Source organism: Populus trichocarpa, chromosome 19, assembly GCF_000002775.5.
Source record: "Populus trichocarpa isolate Nisqually-1 chromosome 19, P.trichocarpa_v4.1, whole genome shotgun sequence".
In the NCBI taxonomy this organism is placed as follows: domain Eukaryota; kingdom Viridiplantae; phylum Streptophyta; class Magnoliopsida; order Malpighiales; family Salicaceae; genus Populus; species Populus trichocarpa.
Window position 1 is genome coordinate 1,976,663 of NC_037303.2, and position 19,338 is coordinate 1,996,000.

General features: G+C 37.5%; 3 protein-coding genes across 3 annotated transcripts in view; all 3 read left to right on the forward strand.

Moving 5' to 3' along the window:
- LOC18108035 (uncharacterized) overlaps nucleotides 1-19,338 on the forward strand; it is a 62,903-nt gene that overhangs the window by 13,148 nt on the left and 30,417 nt on the right. The gene's annotated exons all lie outside the window — the stretch shown is intronic.
- LOC112325497 (putative disease resistance protein At4g10780) lies at nucleotides 395-2,309 on the forward strand. The gene is given in 2 exon segments (XM_024592141.2): nucleotides 395-2,111; nucleotides 2,114-2,309. Coding segments are annotated over 2 exon segments (1,773 nt in total). The 3' UTR covers nucleotides 2,170-2,309.
- On the forward strand, nucleotides 2,225-3,906 carry LOC127904794 (probable disease resistance protein At4g27220). The gene is made up of 2 exons (XM_052449664.1): nucleotides 2,225-2,986; nucleotides 3,085-3,906. Exons 1-2 carry the CDS (start codon nucleotides 2,225-2,227, stop codon nucleotides 3,904-3,906), a joined length of 1,584 nt encoding a protein of 527 aa, XP_052305624.1.

Genomic DNA, 19,338 nt, shown 5'->3' on the forward strand with positions numbered 1-19,338 from the left:
GATAATTAGATACACCATTGATTTTTAGTGCTTAAGAGAGACTACCAATTATCGAAAGGTTTTATAATATGATCATTTCATTTATATATAGGTCACAGATGGATAACCTCCAAGTCCGAGGATTGCAAAATCAAACTGCTACGCCAAATGCCTCAAATCCTGGCCCTGACACTTCCTTGCAAAGTCAAAATAGGGGTTTAAATTCTCAACAAGTAAGAAGTCTAACTGAATTATTGTCGTCTTTTTTCCCCCTATGATTATGCTATAAACTAACTATCGATTTTAATAGCAAAATAGGGGTAACAGCACTGAAGTAGTTTCTCATCCATCCAGATATGATTTTTATTCTTTATTTTGACTGATTTTGACCTCCCCTTTTTTTCCGTAGGTCGAAATGGTTGGATCAAATGATCCGTTTTGGAATTATGTTGAATATAGGGCTGATGGTAGGATGAAGTGTAAGTTTTGTCCACATACATATGCCAAGGATACTTCCATTTCGAGGATCAAATGGCATTTATCAAGAGAGAGAGGGCATAATGTTGCCATTTGTCCTGGGGTGACTACAGAAGTTCAAGAAAAAGCCTTTCTAGCTATCTGTGGCGGGAACAAAAGACAGAAAAGCACAGCAAGTTCAGTCAATGTTAATGAGTGTGGAATTTCAACTTGTCCACAAGAACAAAACATTGAGATTGAAAATACGGCAGGAGGGATTGGAAGGGTACAAAGAGAAGTTCAGGTTGTAGAACCCGGAGTAGGAGAAGAGAGGATTACTTCACATGCAATAGCAGGAAACGACGTAGTAAGCATGACCGGAATGAGAGCACAAGAAGATAGAGTTTCCGAAGGGGCACTCGAGAGCAGACAGAGGACAGAACCAGTGGAGGAGGATGTGGAGAATAGTCGAAGATCAGTGCAGGTTGGTGCTGGAGCTAGATCTTCTGAAAGTCTGGAATACAACAAGACTATAGGAATTCCATTACCTCCTAGCTCTACAAAGCTAGTGGGTCAAGCATTCAAAGAGAATACGAAGGTGATATGGTCTTTGTTAATGGATGAGGATGTCTTAAGTATGGGTATTTATGGGATGGGGGGAGTTGGTAAATCCACAATACTGCGACATATCCATAATGAGCTTCTACAAAAACCAGATATTTGTGATCATGTTTGGTGGGTGACCGTGTCTCAAGATTTCAGCATTAATAAATTGCAGAATCTTATTGCTGAACGTCTTCATCTAGACCTTTCAAGAGAAGATGATGAACTGCATAGAGCTGCCAAATTGTCAGAAGAACTAACGAAGAAACAAAAATGGATTCTCATTTTAGATGATTTGTGGAACAATTTTGAGCTACACGAAGTGGGAATTCCTGAAAAGTTTGAAGGATGCAAGCTGATTATGACAACTCGATCAGAAATGATTTGTCATCGGATGGCTTGCCAGCACAAAATCAAAGTGAAGCCACTTTCTAATGGAGAAGCTTGGTTTTTGTTCATGGAGAAACTTGGACGTTATGTAGAACTTTCACCAGAAGTGGAAGGAATTGCGGAAGCTGTTGCAAGGGAATGTGCTGGTTTGCCATTGGGAATTATTACAGTGGCAGGAAGCTTGAGGGGAGTAGATGATCTACATGAATGGAGAAATACATTGAACAAATTGAGAGAATCAGAATTTAGGGACATGGATGAGAAGGTATTCAAGCTATTGAGGTTTAGTTATGATCGGTTAGGTGATTTAGCACTACAACAATGTCTCTTGTACTGTGCATTATTTCCTGAAGATCATGGGATTCCGAGGGAGATGTTGATAGGTTATTTGATCGATGAGGGGATAATTAAAGTAAAGAGGAGCAGGAAAGATGCAATTGACGAGGGCCACACGATGCTTAATAGACTTGAAAATGTCTGCCTATTGGAAAGTGCTAAAATGTATTATGATGATAGTAGAATTGTCAAGATGCATGACTTGATTAGGGACATGGCCATCCAAATACTGCAAGACAACTCTCAAGTCATGGTTAAAGCAGGTGCACAATTAAAAGAGTTGCCAGATGCAGAGGAATGGACGGAGAATCTGACGATAGTCTCACTAATGCAAAACGAGATCGAAGAAATTCCTTCCAGCCATTCACCAATGTGTCCAAATCTGTCCACTCTATTTCTATGTGATAATAAAGGGTTGAGATATGTTGCGGATTCATTTTTCAAGCAATTGCATGGGCTCATGGTCCTCGATCTGTCTCGCACAGGTATTGAAAATTTGCCAGACTCTGTCTCTGATTTGTTGAGTCTCACTGCATTCTTGCTCAATGATTGTCGGGAGTTAAGACTTGTTCCATCATTAAAGAAGCTCAGGGCATTGAAGAGGTTGGATCTCTCTTGGACTATGCTTGGAAAGATGCCGCAAGGAATGGAATGCCTAACCAACCTGAGGTATCTTAGAATGAATGGATGTGGTCAAAAGGAGTTTCCTAGTGGGATATTACCAAAACTCTCTCACCTGCAAGTCTTTGAACTAGAACGGTTTCCGGTGCTTCCAATAACAGTTAAAGGAAAGGAAGTAGGATCCTTGAGAGTCTTTGAACTAGAACGGTTTACGGCGCTTCCAATAACAGTTAAAGGAAAGGAAGTAGGATCCTTGAGAAATTTGGAAAGTTTGGAATGCCATTTTGAAGGTTTCTCTGACTTCGTGGATTATCTCAGATCTCGGGATGGGATCCTATCATTAAGCACATACAAAATTTTAGTAGGAGAGGTGTTTAGCTATTCAGAGCAATGCATTGAAGATTTTCCAAGTAAAACAGTTGGGTTGGGTAATTTGAGTATCAATGGAGATAGAGATTTTCAGGTCAAGTTCTTAAATGGCATTCATGGACTGGTTTGTCAATGCATCGATGCAAGAAGTTTATGTGATGTTTTGTCATTAGAGAATGCAACTGAACTGGAGCGCATCAGCATTCGGGAATGCCATAACATGGAGAGCTTGGTTTCATCTTCTTGGTTCTGCTCTGCTCCACCACGATTGCCACCATATAATGGTATGTTTTCTGGTCTTAAAGTGTTTTTTTGTTATAGCTGTAAAAGTATGAAGAAGCTGTTCCCACTTGTGCTGCTGCCAAACCTCGTAAACCTGGAAAGGATTTAAGTGAAGCACTGGTGGATTACTCGTGTTGGGAAAACATTGATGATTTTCCAAGTAAAACAGTTGGGTTGGGTAATTTGAGTATCAACGGAGATGGAGATTTTCAGGTCAAGTTCTTAAATGGCATTCAAGGATTGGTTTGTGAATTCATCGATGCAAGAAGTTTATGTGATGTTTTGTCATTAGAGAATGCAACTGAACTTGAGTTCATCGACATTAGGCGTTGCCATAACATGGAGAGCTTGGTTTCATCTTCTTGGTTCTGCTATGCTCCACCACGATTGCCATCATATAATGGTGCGTTTTCTGGTCTTAAAGTGTTTTGTTGTGATGGATGTAACAATATGAAGAAGCTGTTCCCACTTGTGCTGCTGCCAAACTTCGTAAACCTGGAAAGGATTGTTGTTACTGAATGTGAGAAAATGGAGGAGATAATAGGAACAACAGATGAAGAAAGCAGCACCTCCAATTCCATCACGGAAGTCATTCTCCCAAAGTTAAGATCTCTGAGATTGTATGAATTACCAGAACTGAAAAGCATTTGCAGTGCAAAGCTGACTTGCAATTCTCTTAAAGATATTATTGTAATGTATTGTGAGAAGCTGAAGAGGATTCCAATTTGTCTTCCGTTGCTTGAAAATGGCCAGCCATCTCCTCCCCCTTCTCTTAAAGAAATCCATGCAAGGCCAAAAGAATGGTGGGAGACAGTAGTGGAGTGGGAGCATCCTAACGCAAAGGATGTCCTTCGTCCCTTTGTAAAGTAATATAATATAGTATGCTTACAATTACATAAATAACATTTTTCATTTTTTTTTATTTCATTAAAGACTACTGAATTGTCATAATTTTTTTTTAACTCAAATGATAAATAATTATAATTTGAAGTTTGATTAATATTTGTTTTTCATCCTATTGAGTTATTAAACGAAATAAGGATAATTAAAATACCAAAGGTGTGCAAGGATTCCCGACGCTCTACTGTTCGTAGAATTCCAGTACTTTCTCCATTAGTCACTCTGCTATGTTTTAATTTGCATTTAAAATTAAATTTTATTCTCTATTAAATCATCTAATATTTTCTTCTGTTCTTTTAATTTGTCCCCATGTAGAATCAATGCTGTGATGCCATCACCGCATTATTCTTTGGATGTAATTAGTCATTTATTATTGGTTATTTTTTGGATTCACTTAAAAAAACAAACACAAAAAATAATAAGAATATTTTTACCTTGGATTTTTCTTCTTCTAGTTTATCTCTCTATTTCTTTAAAATAATAATTAATAAAATGACATTAATTAATTTATAAGCACTACCTTAATATGTTTGAATATATTTTTAAAAATTATTTATATTTAAAATTGTGTTTGATATATTTTTAAAAATAATTTATCTTGAAAAAATATTTTTTAATATACTAATATTAAAAATAAAAAAAATAATTTCATTAATGGAATCTCCAAGCAACTTAAATCCATGCATTATGAAGAGGAAAAAAAAGGAAGAGATATCTACTACCTTAATATGCTATTCTTTCTCATATCCACGTGTTTACATTTTACAGGCAGCTTCTTCAAAGTTTCAACATTAGGGGGGTCCACACGTTAACTTCCCATATCTTATAATATAATGTTTGGTAGGTAAGCGGCGGGTTCCTTCTTAGCAACTTCCTTCCTTGCTATCAAACTTATGTGATTTTTCTAATATATATTTTTTTTGATTTTTTGATTTTTTTTATTTTGTACTTTAATATTAGATTGTTTTGGAAATAAACTATATAATTTATTTTTATTTATTTTTTATAGAATTATTATAATCTTAAATAAATATTTATTTTAAATAAGCATTTATTTTTATCATATAATTAAATAAAAAATATTAAAATCAGTCTATGTTAACTTTTGAAACTCGTGATAATAGCAAAATTAACCACATAGAAGGCAAATTCAATAAAAAAAACAAAAATCTGACATTTTTTCCCTATTGTTACATAATCAGATTCCAATCCTATGACATATTATTGGGTTGGATAGATCAACCCATGCCGACATAGATCAATTTAATATAGTGTTGTTTTAAGAATTTTGAATTATTTGAAAAACAATTTGGCATGTTTGGGAACCCATTCTCCTAAAGGATTGTTTGGCAAAGCGTACACTTGCATAAAGGGATGGTTAAGGCTCTCTTGAAAATTAACAGGTCTCTAAAAAGTAACGAAATTAGGATGTCTTTGATTCGGGCGTGTTTGGGAATGCCATGTTTACTTAAACTTTGAATTTCTTTTTTATTATTTTTTTTTATATTTTTAGATCTTTTTTATGTGCTGATATCAAAAATAATTATTTTAAAATAAAAAAATATTATTTTCCTGCATTTCTAAGCGAAAAACACTTTGAACCGCAATCATTACCACAATCTCAAACAAGCGGTTTGCGGTTGAAAGTGTTTTTCCCTTACAAATGCATCAAAATAATATTTTTTAAAAAAATTATTTTTGATATCAGCACATCAAAACGATTTCAAAACATAAAAAAAATTAATTTTAAGTAAAAAAAATTTTAATTTTGAGGGAACACGATTTGCACGACGTTCCCAAACACGCTCTAAATTAAAGTCGGATTTTGCTCCACCGGTCTTCAACTCTGAATATTAAAATTTATTATTCACTTGTGTCTTTGATTTTGCCGAATCGAGTTAAGCACACATGACCCGATCTTTTTTAATCAATTTTACAAAAATCAAAAACTTAAAAAATAGAATTAGAAATAAAATTCCAATAGAGTATCAGTTTTAGCACGAAAACTATTGTTAAAATATTTTTACTGTTAAGAATTTATGCAAAACATTTAGAAAACTAATTCAGGGATCAAATATTTTTATGAAATTGACTACAAACTTAAAATTCTTGAATATACAATATAAACTTCTTGAATCATAAGATAAAAACTCATATTAAATTATAATTTTATAATAAATATGAATTCTTGGATCACATAAGCTTGAGACATGGATAATGTTTGGAGCATTTAAGACTGGACCTCCTTGACTTAAATTTTATTTTATATTTACAACAAGGGAAAAGGCACCATGGGGTTGAAACCTTTTTATGCTCGGCTGCTGGCATTTGGGACCAGGTTCTGGGGACAAGCCACTTAATGCCAAAAACTAGCTTGGTAGCCAATAGTCAGTGTGTTTAGTTATACTAACCACGTTTTGTATATATTAATTAGATAAATTTAGAATTATTTATGTCAATAAATATATAAAAAATGTTAATGAGTCGAATTAATAAATTTAGAATGATCTGTTGCACTAAATCAAGAAGTTTATTAGACTTATTACTCTGTAAATTTGCTTTCTGAGTGCTGAGCATATTGTGATTGGGGAGATTTGATCCTCGTATAATTGTTGCTAGCTTATTTGTGAGCCATTTTTTTTCCCTTTCAGACATGAACAGCACCTGGAGTTCTTGGGGCCAAAATTAGATTTTTGGCTAGAAAGAGTCTGTTTGATCTCTTAAATGGTACGAGCCACCAACCCTGATGACTTGTGAGCTTCAAATACGAACCAGGGTTATTATTCTATCTTCTTCTTTTTTAATCATTAATTATGGTACAATCCAATTTTATTTTAATTTTTTTATTGTTATTTTATAGTTTTTTTTTATTTACTTGATTTTTCAATTATGTCTCTTGTTTTTTTATTTTATTTAATTTAATCCTCATTTTTTGATTGATTTTTTGATTTAATCCCTCATTATTTTTTTTCATTTAGTTTTTATACTAGATTTGATCTTTAATATTTTGATTGCTATTTGATTTATTTTTTTTTTAAAAAAATTAGATGATTAGAAATTTAGCTTCATAATTTTTTTTTGTTTGTCTTCTATGAGGCGATCTTGGTCTCATAACCCGAGTCACGAGTTTCAAAGATTAGTTTGATTTACCTTTAGTTTTTTTAGGTCATTAAAAAAAAAGATTTTTTTTCAATATCCTTCAATGTTGGGTTATTGGGCCTTGAGTTTCATGATTTTCTTTGCTTTTCTTTTTATAAGGTTATTCCGGTATCATATCCTAGGTCACGAGCTAGTCAAGTTAACCTACATTGACACTTGTTTTTTTTTTTTTCTAGTTTTACCTTTTATCATTTAGTTTGCTTGAGAGTTAAACTCCATTGTTTTATTCGATTCTTATATGCAGGCTTATCCCGATCATGATTTGGTGTCCTAACTCGAGTCGTGTTTTTTATTCTTTTTTGAAATTGATGTTTTTTTCCGGTTTATTTTTCAACCTTTGTTTTGCTGGTAATTGAGCGTCATATTTCTTTTATTTTTCTTTTCATGAGGTAATCTTATTTTCATTGAATTTTTATGTTGTAATAAAATAAGATAGTTAAGATCTTTTTAAAAAAAATTAGATGGTATCTTTTATAATATTAACAAGCGTTTATTTTTTCTAATTAATCATTGTTGTTTTTTATCATTTGTTTATATATATATATATATATTAATCAAATTTATTAAATCCATTCGAATCAATAACCTAAATTTCAAATTTTTATTGTTGCTTTTAAAAAGCTATTATTATTAGGATATCTTTTTATATTAAAAAAATAATAATTCAAAAAACAGTGTAGCACTACATAGGCACCCACCACTTTAGCAAATTGGATATCCCACTTGCTTCATTGGTTTGGATAAGGGCTAGCTTCGTACAAGCCCCCAACTTATAACCAATTCATGATTGGGTCCTTATTGTTTTCTTTAGTGACGTCTTTAATGCATAAAACATTCTTAGTTTTGCCTTGTATTCAAATCCGTCGATGATTTCTATTTAAAAGCTGTTTTTGTTTTTTTTTTTTTAAAAAGAAAAAAGAAAAGAGAGAACTGGACATCTTTTAAAAGTTTGTAACAATCTTACATGAAAGGACTAAATTGAGGATTGTCATAGAATGATGTATTTATTAATTTAAGAGCTTTACCCACTAGTTGAGGATGACACAAATTGCCACTGATGTATCCCACGGCATATGTACCAATGCAATGCCTATGAAAACACGACTTGCTTACACAAGCAACAAACACCACATAAATTTCTCTCTGGCCATTTAATATTCTTGGACTTTTGGCTAAAGAAAAAACAAACAAAAACACGTAAATTTCTCTCTTGGCCACTCGATTCTTGGACTTTTGGCTTATTCATCAACACCAGTTCAATGGTCCCATTAATTCAATAACCACTGAAATTTCTAAGGAATGCTCAATATTCTCTCTCTATAATCTCATCCAAAGCCTTCGTGAAAGACACAACGGGGAGACTTTAATCATCAAAAAGCTAAGTCTACGTATAATTTTCCACTGCAATATAAACCAGCAACTTATTGGACATTTCTTGATTCCTTGCAGTCAATCTGGGAAGCCTTTCGGCTCTCTTTTACACGTTAAAATTTAGTGGGAGGATCTCGTAGAGACTGGAAATGTCTTGGCACGGATTTGGACTAACACGAATCACTAGCACATGTACATTTCATGGCCTAGCTAAAACTTGTCATCAAAGTCACTATTATCTCGAGAAGTAGTAGAATTTCCTAGGCTTCACGCTGCTACCTTTTGATTTGGTAAAATTTTGTTCAATTTAATTCATTAAAAATAATTGAAACTTCCAAGATCTTTCCTTGTTATTTTTAAACTATATATTCTACTCTGTTCTTGTCTTTTTTGCTGAATACTGCTTAAGCAAACCAGCACTAGAAGAACAACTTGAATCCAGGTAGATTATTTATACTCCATCTTCTTCATTTTGTTTTTCACATGTAACTCTGGTTTGAATCTTTCAAGGAAGTCACAAGTTGTAGAAATTCTAATGAGAAACTTTGGAGTTAGGATCATCAACAGTTTCCAAAAATAAAAATAATTTGATCTTTCTCAGTTTTAACAATCCATGCCTTATGGAGTTCATACTAATTAAATTGACCCTAAGTTAACCTTGAATTCATTGTTTTTTCTTCTTAATTTCTTTGCTGTTTGTAACTTATTATTTTAGTTTCACCATCCTTTTCCAATTAATGTACTTCCATTAATTTTTATTCAATATTTTGACCCTTTTTATCTATAGGACAAATTAAATGGGTAGATCAGATGATCCGTTTTGGAAGGAAGTTGAAGATATGAATGATGGAAGCATGAAGTGTAAGTTTTGTGGGCATTTATTTGCCAATGGTACTTCCATTTCGAGGATCAAATGGCATTTATCAGGAGAGAGAGGGCATGGTGTTGGCATTTGTGGTCAGGTGCCTAAAGAAGTTCAAGAAGTAGCCTTTCTAGCTATGCATGTTGGCAACAAAAGACATAAAAGCATAGCAAGTTCAAGCAATGTTAATGATTATGCCATTTCCACCTGTCCACAAGAACAAGACAATGCAGTACTTGGTAATTTGGCACAAGGTGTTGGGCCTGAGAGAATTCATTCGCGTGTAGAAGCGGCAAATGGCATGGAATACACTGGTGAAGGATCTTTTCAGCATGTTGACAGAAGTGTCTCTCCTTGGGGACTCAGAGTTGATGCTCATGAGAATAGAAGAGAAGCAACACAAAGAACAGATTTAGTGGATCAATTTGCTGATGGTACTTGGGTTCAGATACACTCTGCCCTTTCAAAGGCGCAGAAGCTGAATGAAATCTCTACCTATTTAATGCAGGAAGATGAGGATGTGGAGCGTCTGCATGATGCATTTGAAACTGTACCGAGAACAGAACAAGTGCAGCATCTGGAGAGAGGTAGCTCTTGTGAGAGGCCATCAATTAATCAAGCTGATGAGCCTCGAGGAGATTCATCACAACCAACAGATTCATTGTGTCTTGATCATGGCAGATATTATGATCAACTATTTACTCCGTCAATAAACAATGATGTCATTATGAATGATGTGCAGAACATGGTTAGAGTGAGGACAGAACCATTGGAGGAGGAGGATGTGGAGAATAGTGGAAGTTCAGTAGTGCAGGCTGGCGCGGGAGCTAGATCTTCTGAAAGTCTGAAATACAACAAGACTAGAGGAGTTCCATTACCTACTATCTCTACAAAGCCAGTGGGTCAAGCATTTGAAGAGAATATGAAGGTGATATGGTCTTTGTTAATGGGTGATAAAGTCCCAATCATTGGCATTTATGGGACGGGGGGAGTTGGTAAAACGACAATACTGCAACATATCCATAATGAGCTTCTACAAAAATCAAATATTTGTAATCATGTTTTGTGGGTGACTGTGTCTCAAGATTTCAACATTAATAGATTGCAGAATCTTATTGCTAAACGTCTCTATTTAGATCTTTCAAGTGAAGATGATGATCTGCATAGAGCTGCCAAATTGTCAGAAGAACTAAAGAAGAAATAAAAATGGATTCTCATTTTAGATGATTTGTGGAACAATTTTGAGCTACACAAAGTGGGAATTCCTATGGTGTTGAAAGGATGCAAGCTGATTTTGACAACTCGATCAGAAACAATTTGTCATCGGATTGCTTGCCAACACAAAATCAAAGTGAAGCCACTTTCTGAGGGTGAAGCTTGGAATTTGTTCGTGGAGAAACTTGGACGTGACATAGCACTTTCACCAGAAGTAGAAGGAATTGCGAAAGCTGTTGCAAGGGAATGTGCTGGTTTACCATTGGGAATTATTGTTGTGGCAGGAAGCTTGAGGGGAGTGGATGACCTATATGAGTGGAGAAATACACTGAACAAATTGAGAGAATCAGAATTTAGGGACAATGAAGTATTCAAGTTATTAAGGTTTAGTTATGATAGGTTAGGTGATTTAGCACAACAACAAATGTCTCTTGTACTGTGCATTATTTGCCGAAGATAGTGAGATTGAAAGGGAGGAGTTGATAGGTTATTTGATCGACGAGGGAATTATTAAAGGAATAAGGAGCAGGAAAGATGCATTTGACGAGGGCCAGACGATGCTTAATAGACTTGAAAATGTCTGCCTGATGGAAAGTGTTAAAATGGAGTATGATGGTAGTAGAAGTGTCAAGATGCATGACTTGATTAGGAACATGGCCATCCATATACTGCAAGAGAACCTTCAATACATGGTTAAAGCAGGTGCACAATTAAAAGAGTTGCCAGATGTGTTGGGGAATTCCGGCACCCCCATGCGCGGACCGGGGGTGTACTGATAGTTGCTCATCGGAGGGTAAAGCACACTGACACAATATTTTACGTGGTTCGGCAAAACCGCCTACATCCACGGGAGAGGTTCATTTTATTAGATATAGAGATACATGGAAGAAGATTACATCTGCTGCAATGGCAGCAAGGCTGCTGCCATTGCAGCTCTCTCTTTTCTCTCTATTCTCACGTTCTCTCTCTCAACCTTCTCTTCACTCTCACTTTGCTCTCAAATAATTGCCTCTTTTATAGGCATTTCATGGTCAACATTGGAGGGGCCAATAGCCTTAAAGCATGGCATGAATTGTGGCACAATTCATGCTTCCACTTGCTTAGTGGTGGGGTATTGCCACAAATGGCAATATCCTAACAATCACCCCCTTTTGCCATTTGTGTGGGCAATTGTCCTTTTGCTTCTTCAGCACAAGCTTGCATTCTGCAGCTCTTCCAAGCTTCCATTCTGAGAGCGTCTTCAACACAACATTCCTCTTCGAGCGTATCAATCATGCTCGGTCCGGAATGATTTTTCAAGCCTTACACCAAGGCTTACAACACCCCCTCAAACGAATATTCCCAAGTGCGACGGTCATTGAGTATTTTAATGTGATCACAAGCTCACCACTCTTCCAAGAGTCTACTCATCCAGGAGTTGCGTCTGCCCTCTGTTCCACCCTAGGAACCACGCCTTACTTCTCCGTGAGTCTCTCGCTCTTAGTCGTAAGAGTCCAGGTAGCTCTCCACCTTTAACCATGGGGGCAGCCCATTAAAGGTTGATCCATATCTGTCTTCATACTCTGAGTATTACAATGCCATTACCGAGCTCACCACCTTGACAAAAGTCAACTCGTTCTCGGAACCTGCGCATGCCCTTCTGCTTCTTCATAGCAGCCGCGTCTTAATGCTCCACAAGTCACACACTTATTGTCCAAGGCAAATGTCTTCTAGCTCATTGATCTTTAGCATGGGGGCAATATCCATGAAAGTCAATCCTGCATTTGTCTCCATACTCATCATAGCCACTTCATTGGCTATCCATACACCTGTCCACTCATATCTAGCCATTACATTGGCTTTGGGGTTGTTCTGAACTGGGCTCATATCGTGGCCCACACACCTTCTCCTTAGGTGTCTCCGCTCGTCACCATGCGGCGGTCTGAACTGGGGCTTCTATCACGGCCCTCACACTTTCTCTAAGGTGTCTTCGCCCGTTGTCATGGGGCGGTCTGATCTTGGGCTCATATCACGGCCCACACACCTTCTCTAAGGTGTCTTCGCCCGTTGTCATGGGGCGGTCTGATCCGGGGCTCCTAGCACGACCCACATACACACCTTCCATCTAAGGTGTCTTCACCTTTCATAAGTGGTCGCATCCTCCTTCAGCTGAGATGCTTCAAAGTGGCTCCAAAAGTCTCTACCACCATGTGCACTATGGGAGATCATTGCCACTGATTACATAGAAAGAGAAACTTGCAGTATACTCCTCGCAATCCTCCACCTCGATTTCTATGTTTGGAGCTTCTGTGCCTTTCTGCTTGACAGCTCCACCTACACCAACTCTCTTTGGTGTCTTCGCCTTTCATCATAGGCGGTTGCCTTGTATCACAGGCATTTGCACCCCCTCAATTAGGTGCCTCTGCAACAGCTCTCTTTCCATCATTGCATGCATTGGAAAGGTCTTCGCCTGTTGTCTTCATTAAGAGCACAAGAGACTTCCTGTTGTACAAACTTTAACAGTCTCTGCTCTGAGCTTCATCTGGGAACTCTTCTTCTCCTTGCACCTGTTGTCTCATTACAGTACCTAGTTGGATCTTAAGGGTACTCATGCACAATCTCCATGTGCCCTCGTGCAATTTCTGTTCTCCAGATTTTTCCCCTATTCCTTGCTTATGTTTGACAGCAGCTCATCCTGTCAGAACACCTATCCAAGTCAAAATAGGGTGCCAATCTTTATCCCTTGCCATATTTCTCTACCATTATCAGGGTCTTCATCAATTCTCCCCTCGAGAAATCACAGTCACCGAATCTAACTTCTTTGGAGAAATCACCACTTCATCAGATCCTTGATCATACGGAACCCAACTGTTCCCTTGTGCCGTCATCCTGCTAGTCTTCAACTGTTTCATTACAAACTGCTATATATACGAAAATAGTACCGTATGGATAATCCTTCCACTAAGCAAGTTCCTAGGAAAGATTGGAGGGGTCACACTGGTCCCGCTTAAAACCCAATCTCCTAGACAGAACTTCATAGGCCATATCTATCCATCGTACTGTCTTTCCGTATATACAACCATTTGCTAGCTTTGTCCCGGCCTTCCTTTACAAGTGATCTGGAATATACTGGTTTAATACATGATTTCTCAACATCTGGCGAGACTACCAGTTCTTAGATTCGTCAAGATTGGTCTTCGTCAATTTCCACTCTTCACCTCAAATTGTCCACATGATCGGGTGTCCAGAGTGTCCCAATTTTGCCTTCCTTCAAGGCAGCTAAAATTCTACCCACTTAGCAGTTCGACACATGTAATTGGGTAAACATGTGCACCTTCTTCTTCTTCATCTCCATCGACCACCTTGATGACCTTCAGATGCCTCCTAATCGGGCAATCTCTTTTGTTAATTCACCACTGCCATTTTCGGTCTCAAATTTCAACGATCGGACCATACCATTGCATCCGGAACGATCAAATTAGCTGGAAACAAGTTTGAAATCGTCCAAATCGCACTTCAGACGGCTAAGATTTGATCAAAACAATTCTGGCCTGATCAACGGCTCAGATTCAATCTCAGATCCGGTTGCACATAGGATCAACTACACTGGATCCCATCCCTCGGCTCGCGGCTCGGCTCCAATTCGGCTCGGCTCGTGGCTGATGACGTGGCAGGTGGGTCCCACTTTGCTGACGTGTCTGATGACTGGACGCTGACATGGCATGCTGACTGTGCATGATGGCGTCATGATTACGTCATGATGACGTCATCATTATCCGGGTCTGGCATGTGGGTCGGGTCGTCTGGTATTCGGGTCGGGTCAGCCCATCCGGGCGAAGAAGACGCGTGTGACGCGTGGCGCGCGTCTGTGCGCGTGGGCAGTAACCTCGCCGGCGCGTGGGCAGTTTCCGACGTCCGATTTCGACGCGGTTTTCAACAGTGGCTTCGTCTCTTCCTCCTCTACACAGTGGTATGGTCAAAACACAATTTGGACAACTTTCATTTTGAGCAAAATCAAACACCCCTTTAAACCATGTGCTCTGATACCAATTGTTGGGGAATTCCGGCACCCCCATGCGCGGACCGGGGGTGTACTGATAGTTGCTCATCGGAGGGTAAAGCACACTGACACAATATTTTACGTGGTTCGGCAAAACCGCCTACATCCACGGGAGAGGTTCATTTTATTAGATATAGAGATACATGGAAGAAGATTACATCTGCTGCCATTGCAGCTCTCTCTTTTCTCTCTATTCTCACGTTCTCTCTCTCAACCTTCTCTTCACTCTCACTTTGCTCTCAAATAATTGCCTCTTTTATAGGCATTTCATGGTCAACATTGGAGGGGCCAATAGCCTTAAAGCATGGCATGAATTGTGGCACAATTCATGCTTCCACTTGCTTAGTGGTGGGGTATTGCCACAAATGGCAATATCCTAACAAGATGCAGAGGAGTGGATGGAGAATCTGACGATAGTTTCACTAATGCAAAACGAGATCAAAGAAATTCCTTCCAGCCATTCACCAATGTGTCCAAATTTGTCATCTCTATTTCTACGTGATAATGAAGGGTTGCGATCTATTGCGGATTCATTTTTCAAGCAATTGCATGGGCTCAAGGTCCTCGATCTATCTTGCACAGGTATTAAAAATTTGCCAGAGTCTGTTTCTGATTTGATGAGTCTCACTGCATTATTGCTCAATGGTTAATTTCGCAAGTGCACGCATCGTAACAAGTAATAAAGTGATGAGTAGAGTATCGTCCCACGAGGATTTGTAAAAATTACTACTAATTACCAAAGTCTTTTAAATTATGATCTATTTGAGGAATCAAATGAGATAGTTTATGAAATAGAAATAAATGATAAAAAAACAAACAAACAAATGATTAAATATTAATGAATTCAATTGTACTGGTTCTAGGATTTATGACTTACCGTAACTATACCTATTTGAACTTTCTCGATTAAATTAATTACTTCTAATGTTGATAATCAGGTTTTTCTAATGTAAATATTAATCTCTCTCGAGCATCAATAAATTATTTCGACAAACAAATTTCATATACTCTACGAAAGTTCTGAACTTGTCAAAATTAATTAAATACTGTAAAACCTGTAACGATTACAAAAGTTCCTAGGATATCTCTATCCTATAGATTTCTTAAGGTATTTCAAACAATAGCTAAAACAATTATCACTTCTCAGTTTCAAATTGAATTCTAAATCATGCAGATGTTGGCCAAACACACGCAAGCATTACACATAGAATGAAATACTCAATATCTTAATGTAATAATTCAATCGAAGAAATTGTTCACATATTCATAGTAAGGTTACATCAAAAATCCCAGAATAAAAGTCTACTCCATAGTTAAATTAAAGAGAAACAAACTTGATACGATGAACATCACTCAAAAGCAGAGAATTTCAGTGGAAGAGATAGGTGTCCTCCTGGTCTTCAATATTTTTGCCTCTGTTCTTTTTGTTCCTGTTTGGTGCCGCCTCCTCTGTTTTTCTTTGCTATGTTATAGGGTTTCTCCCTGTCTCCCCTCTGTTTTTCTTCTTTTATATTGTGGATGTTCTACCCCTGCAGTAATGAGGAAAGTTTCCTTTTCTGCATTGAATTCCTTCCTACCCAGACATTGCGGGCCAGATTTGAGGTAGGAAAAGTGCGAATTCAAAGATCTCTATTTCTGGAGAAATTGTAGAGAATCAAATTTTATTTCCAAAGACACTGATCTTGCAATTTTTGGACCTCTGAACGTTGAGATAAGGGCCATAAACCGAAACAGTCTTTGCAGTGCAGGAATTTCGGGTTGGTTCAATCCTTGTTTTTCAACTCGCTTTTTGGGCTTCGAAACAACAAAACTGAGTTATATGCCCTTCATATGTTTTGTAGGCCTTCATCTCAGCTATTTGAAAATGGTGACAAACATCTGGAACTAAATTGTATAGCTTCTTTTGCAGCACATAATGAATCACTGTTCAGTTTCACTGCCGGGCTCTGCCTGTTCAGTAACCTAATATCTGAAAACACATTAATTTTTCACGAGGTCAATAGTTCAAAAAGAGATTCAACATTCTAATTTTCTTGTGCAACATATCCAAAATATTTAAAAATCAAGCATGAATAGTGGAAAATATACATGCTAAAAATTCTCTTATCAAAGAGGTTGGATCTCTCTTGGACCATGCTTGAAAAGATGCCGCAAGGAATGGAATGTCTATCCAACTTGAGGTATCTTAAAATGAATGGATGTGGTGAAAAGGAGTTTCCTAGTGAGATATTACCAAAACTCTCTCACTTGCAAGTCTTTGTACTAGAAGAGGTTTTTGAGGAATGTTATGCTCGGATAACAATTAAAGGAAAGGAAGTAGTATCCTTGAGAAATTTGGAAACTTTGGAATGCCATTTCGAAGGTCTCTTGGACTTCATGGAGTTTCTCAGATCTCGGGATGGGATCCAATCATTAAGCACATACAGAATTTCAGTGGGAATTCTGAAATTCTTATATGGCGTTGAAAAGTTTCCAAGTAAAACAGTTGCATTGGGTAATTTGAGTATCAACAAAGATAGAGATTTTCAGGTCAAGTTCTTAAATGGCATTCAAGGACTGGTTTGTCAATTCATCGATGCAAGAAGTTTATGTGATGTTTTGTCATTAGAGAATGCAACTGAACTGGAGGACATCAGCATTTCAAATTGCAATAGCATGGAGAGCTTGGTTTCATCTTCTTGGTTTTGCTCTGCTCCACCACCATTGCCACCATATAATGGTATGTTTTCTGGTCTTAAAAAGTTTTATTGTGGTGGATGTAACAGTATGAAGATGTTGTTCCCACTTGTGTTGCTGCCAAACCTAGTAAACCTGGAAAGGATTGAAGTGATGCTCTGTGAGAAAATGGAGGAGATAATAGGAACGACAGATGTGTTGGGACATTCAAGCAATTAAACACACACAATTTACGTGGTTCGGCAACTTGCCTACTCCACGGAGCTACTGGTTTGTATTAATCAAGCTTAGAAACAATACAAACAACAAAACAAGGAGGAGGAGAAAAAATTCTTCTCTACTCAACTCAACTCTCTCTAGCTCTCTCTCTCTCTGTGTTTCTCTCTATTTCGTGTCTCGCCCAGCTCTCAATAGCATCCTCTATTTATAGCTGATATGGGAGACAATCCTCTCCATTTTAGTCAATTATAGCAGCCACTTTTGCCACCATATTTAATGTTTCGGTAAACACTCTTGCAGCCATGTTTGACATGGCTGCCAACAACCATTTTGTGTCCATACATAACAATCTCCCACCTGGACACAAATGGCACTATATCTATCTTTTAATCTTTGAGACCAACTGAAGCTTTACACAACTTCAGTTTATCAAGAGTAACTCCTTTGGTTAACAAGTCAGCTGGATCCTTGCTTCCACATACCTTTTCTAGCATTAGTTGCTCGTCGTCTAGCAATTATCGGATGAAGTGATATTTGATCTGAATATGCTTAGTCGTGCAGTGAAATGCTGGATTCTTGACAAGGAAGATTGCACTCTGACTGTCGCTATACAGAGTACCTTTTCCAATCATCTTGTCCAATTCTTTCAGGAAACTCTGTAGCCATACTATCTCTTTTGCAGATTTTGAGATTGCAACATATTCAGCTTCTGTTGTTGAAAGAGCGACGATCTTTTGCAAGGTAGAACTCCAGGAAACAACAGTGCCTCCTAGAGTGTATACATATCCTGTAGTACTCTTTCTGCTATCAACATCTCCTGCTAGATCAGCATCTACAAAACCTTCAAGTTTCAAACCACCAGCTGTGAAGGTAAGACAAGTCTCCGATGAACCTTTTAAGTACCTCATGATCCATTTTACCGCCTCCCAATGCTGCTTTCCAGGATTGCTCATATATCGGCTTACAACTCCCACTGCATGGGCAATGTCTGGTCTGGTACAAACCATAGCATACATCAAAGAGCCGATAGCTGAGGCGTATGGAATCTTATCCATGTATCCACATTCTAGCTTAGTTTTTGGTGATTGGTCTTTGCTGAGCTTGAAATGATTGTACTTACTGGTTTAGCATTATCCATACTAAACCTGCTGAGAACCTTCTTGACATACTCTGTTTGTGAAAGCTTTAGTATGCCTTTGTCTTTATCTCTGATGATTCTCATGCCAAGTATTTGTTTAGCAGCTCCCAGATCCTTCATTTCAAATTGTTTTGACAACTGTTGTTTCAACTTGTCAATCTCTTCAATGCTGGATCCTGCAATCAACATATCATCCACATATATTAGTAGAATGATGTAGGAGTTGTCAAAATATTTGACATAGCAACAATGATCAGCCTGGCATCTTGTGTATCCCGAACTACACATGAAGTTGTCAAACTTCTTGTACCACTGTCTTGGAGCTTGCTTCAAATCGTATAGGCTTTTCTTTAGCTTGCAGATTTGGTTCTCCTTTCCTTGTATTGCAAACCCCTCTGGTTGTTGCATGTAAATATCTTCCTCCAATTCACCATGAAGGAATGCTGTTTTTACATCTAATTGTTCAAGATGTAAATTTTCTGCAGCTACTATCCCCAGAACAACTCTAATTGTTGTGAGCTTCACAACTGGAGAAAATATCTCAGAGTAGTCAATCCTTTTCTTTTTTGAAACCCTTTTACAACAAGTCTTGCCTTGAATTGTTTGCTTCCATCATGCTCAGTCTTTACTCTGTAAACTCACTTGTTTTGCAAAGCCTTCTTTCCTTCAGGTAGTGTGGTTAGCTCCCAAGTCTTGTTCTTCAACAACGAATCCATCTCATCC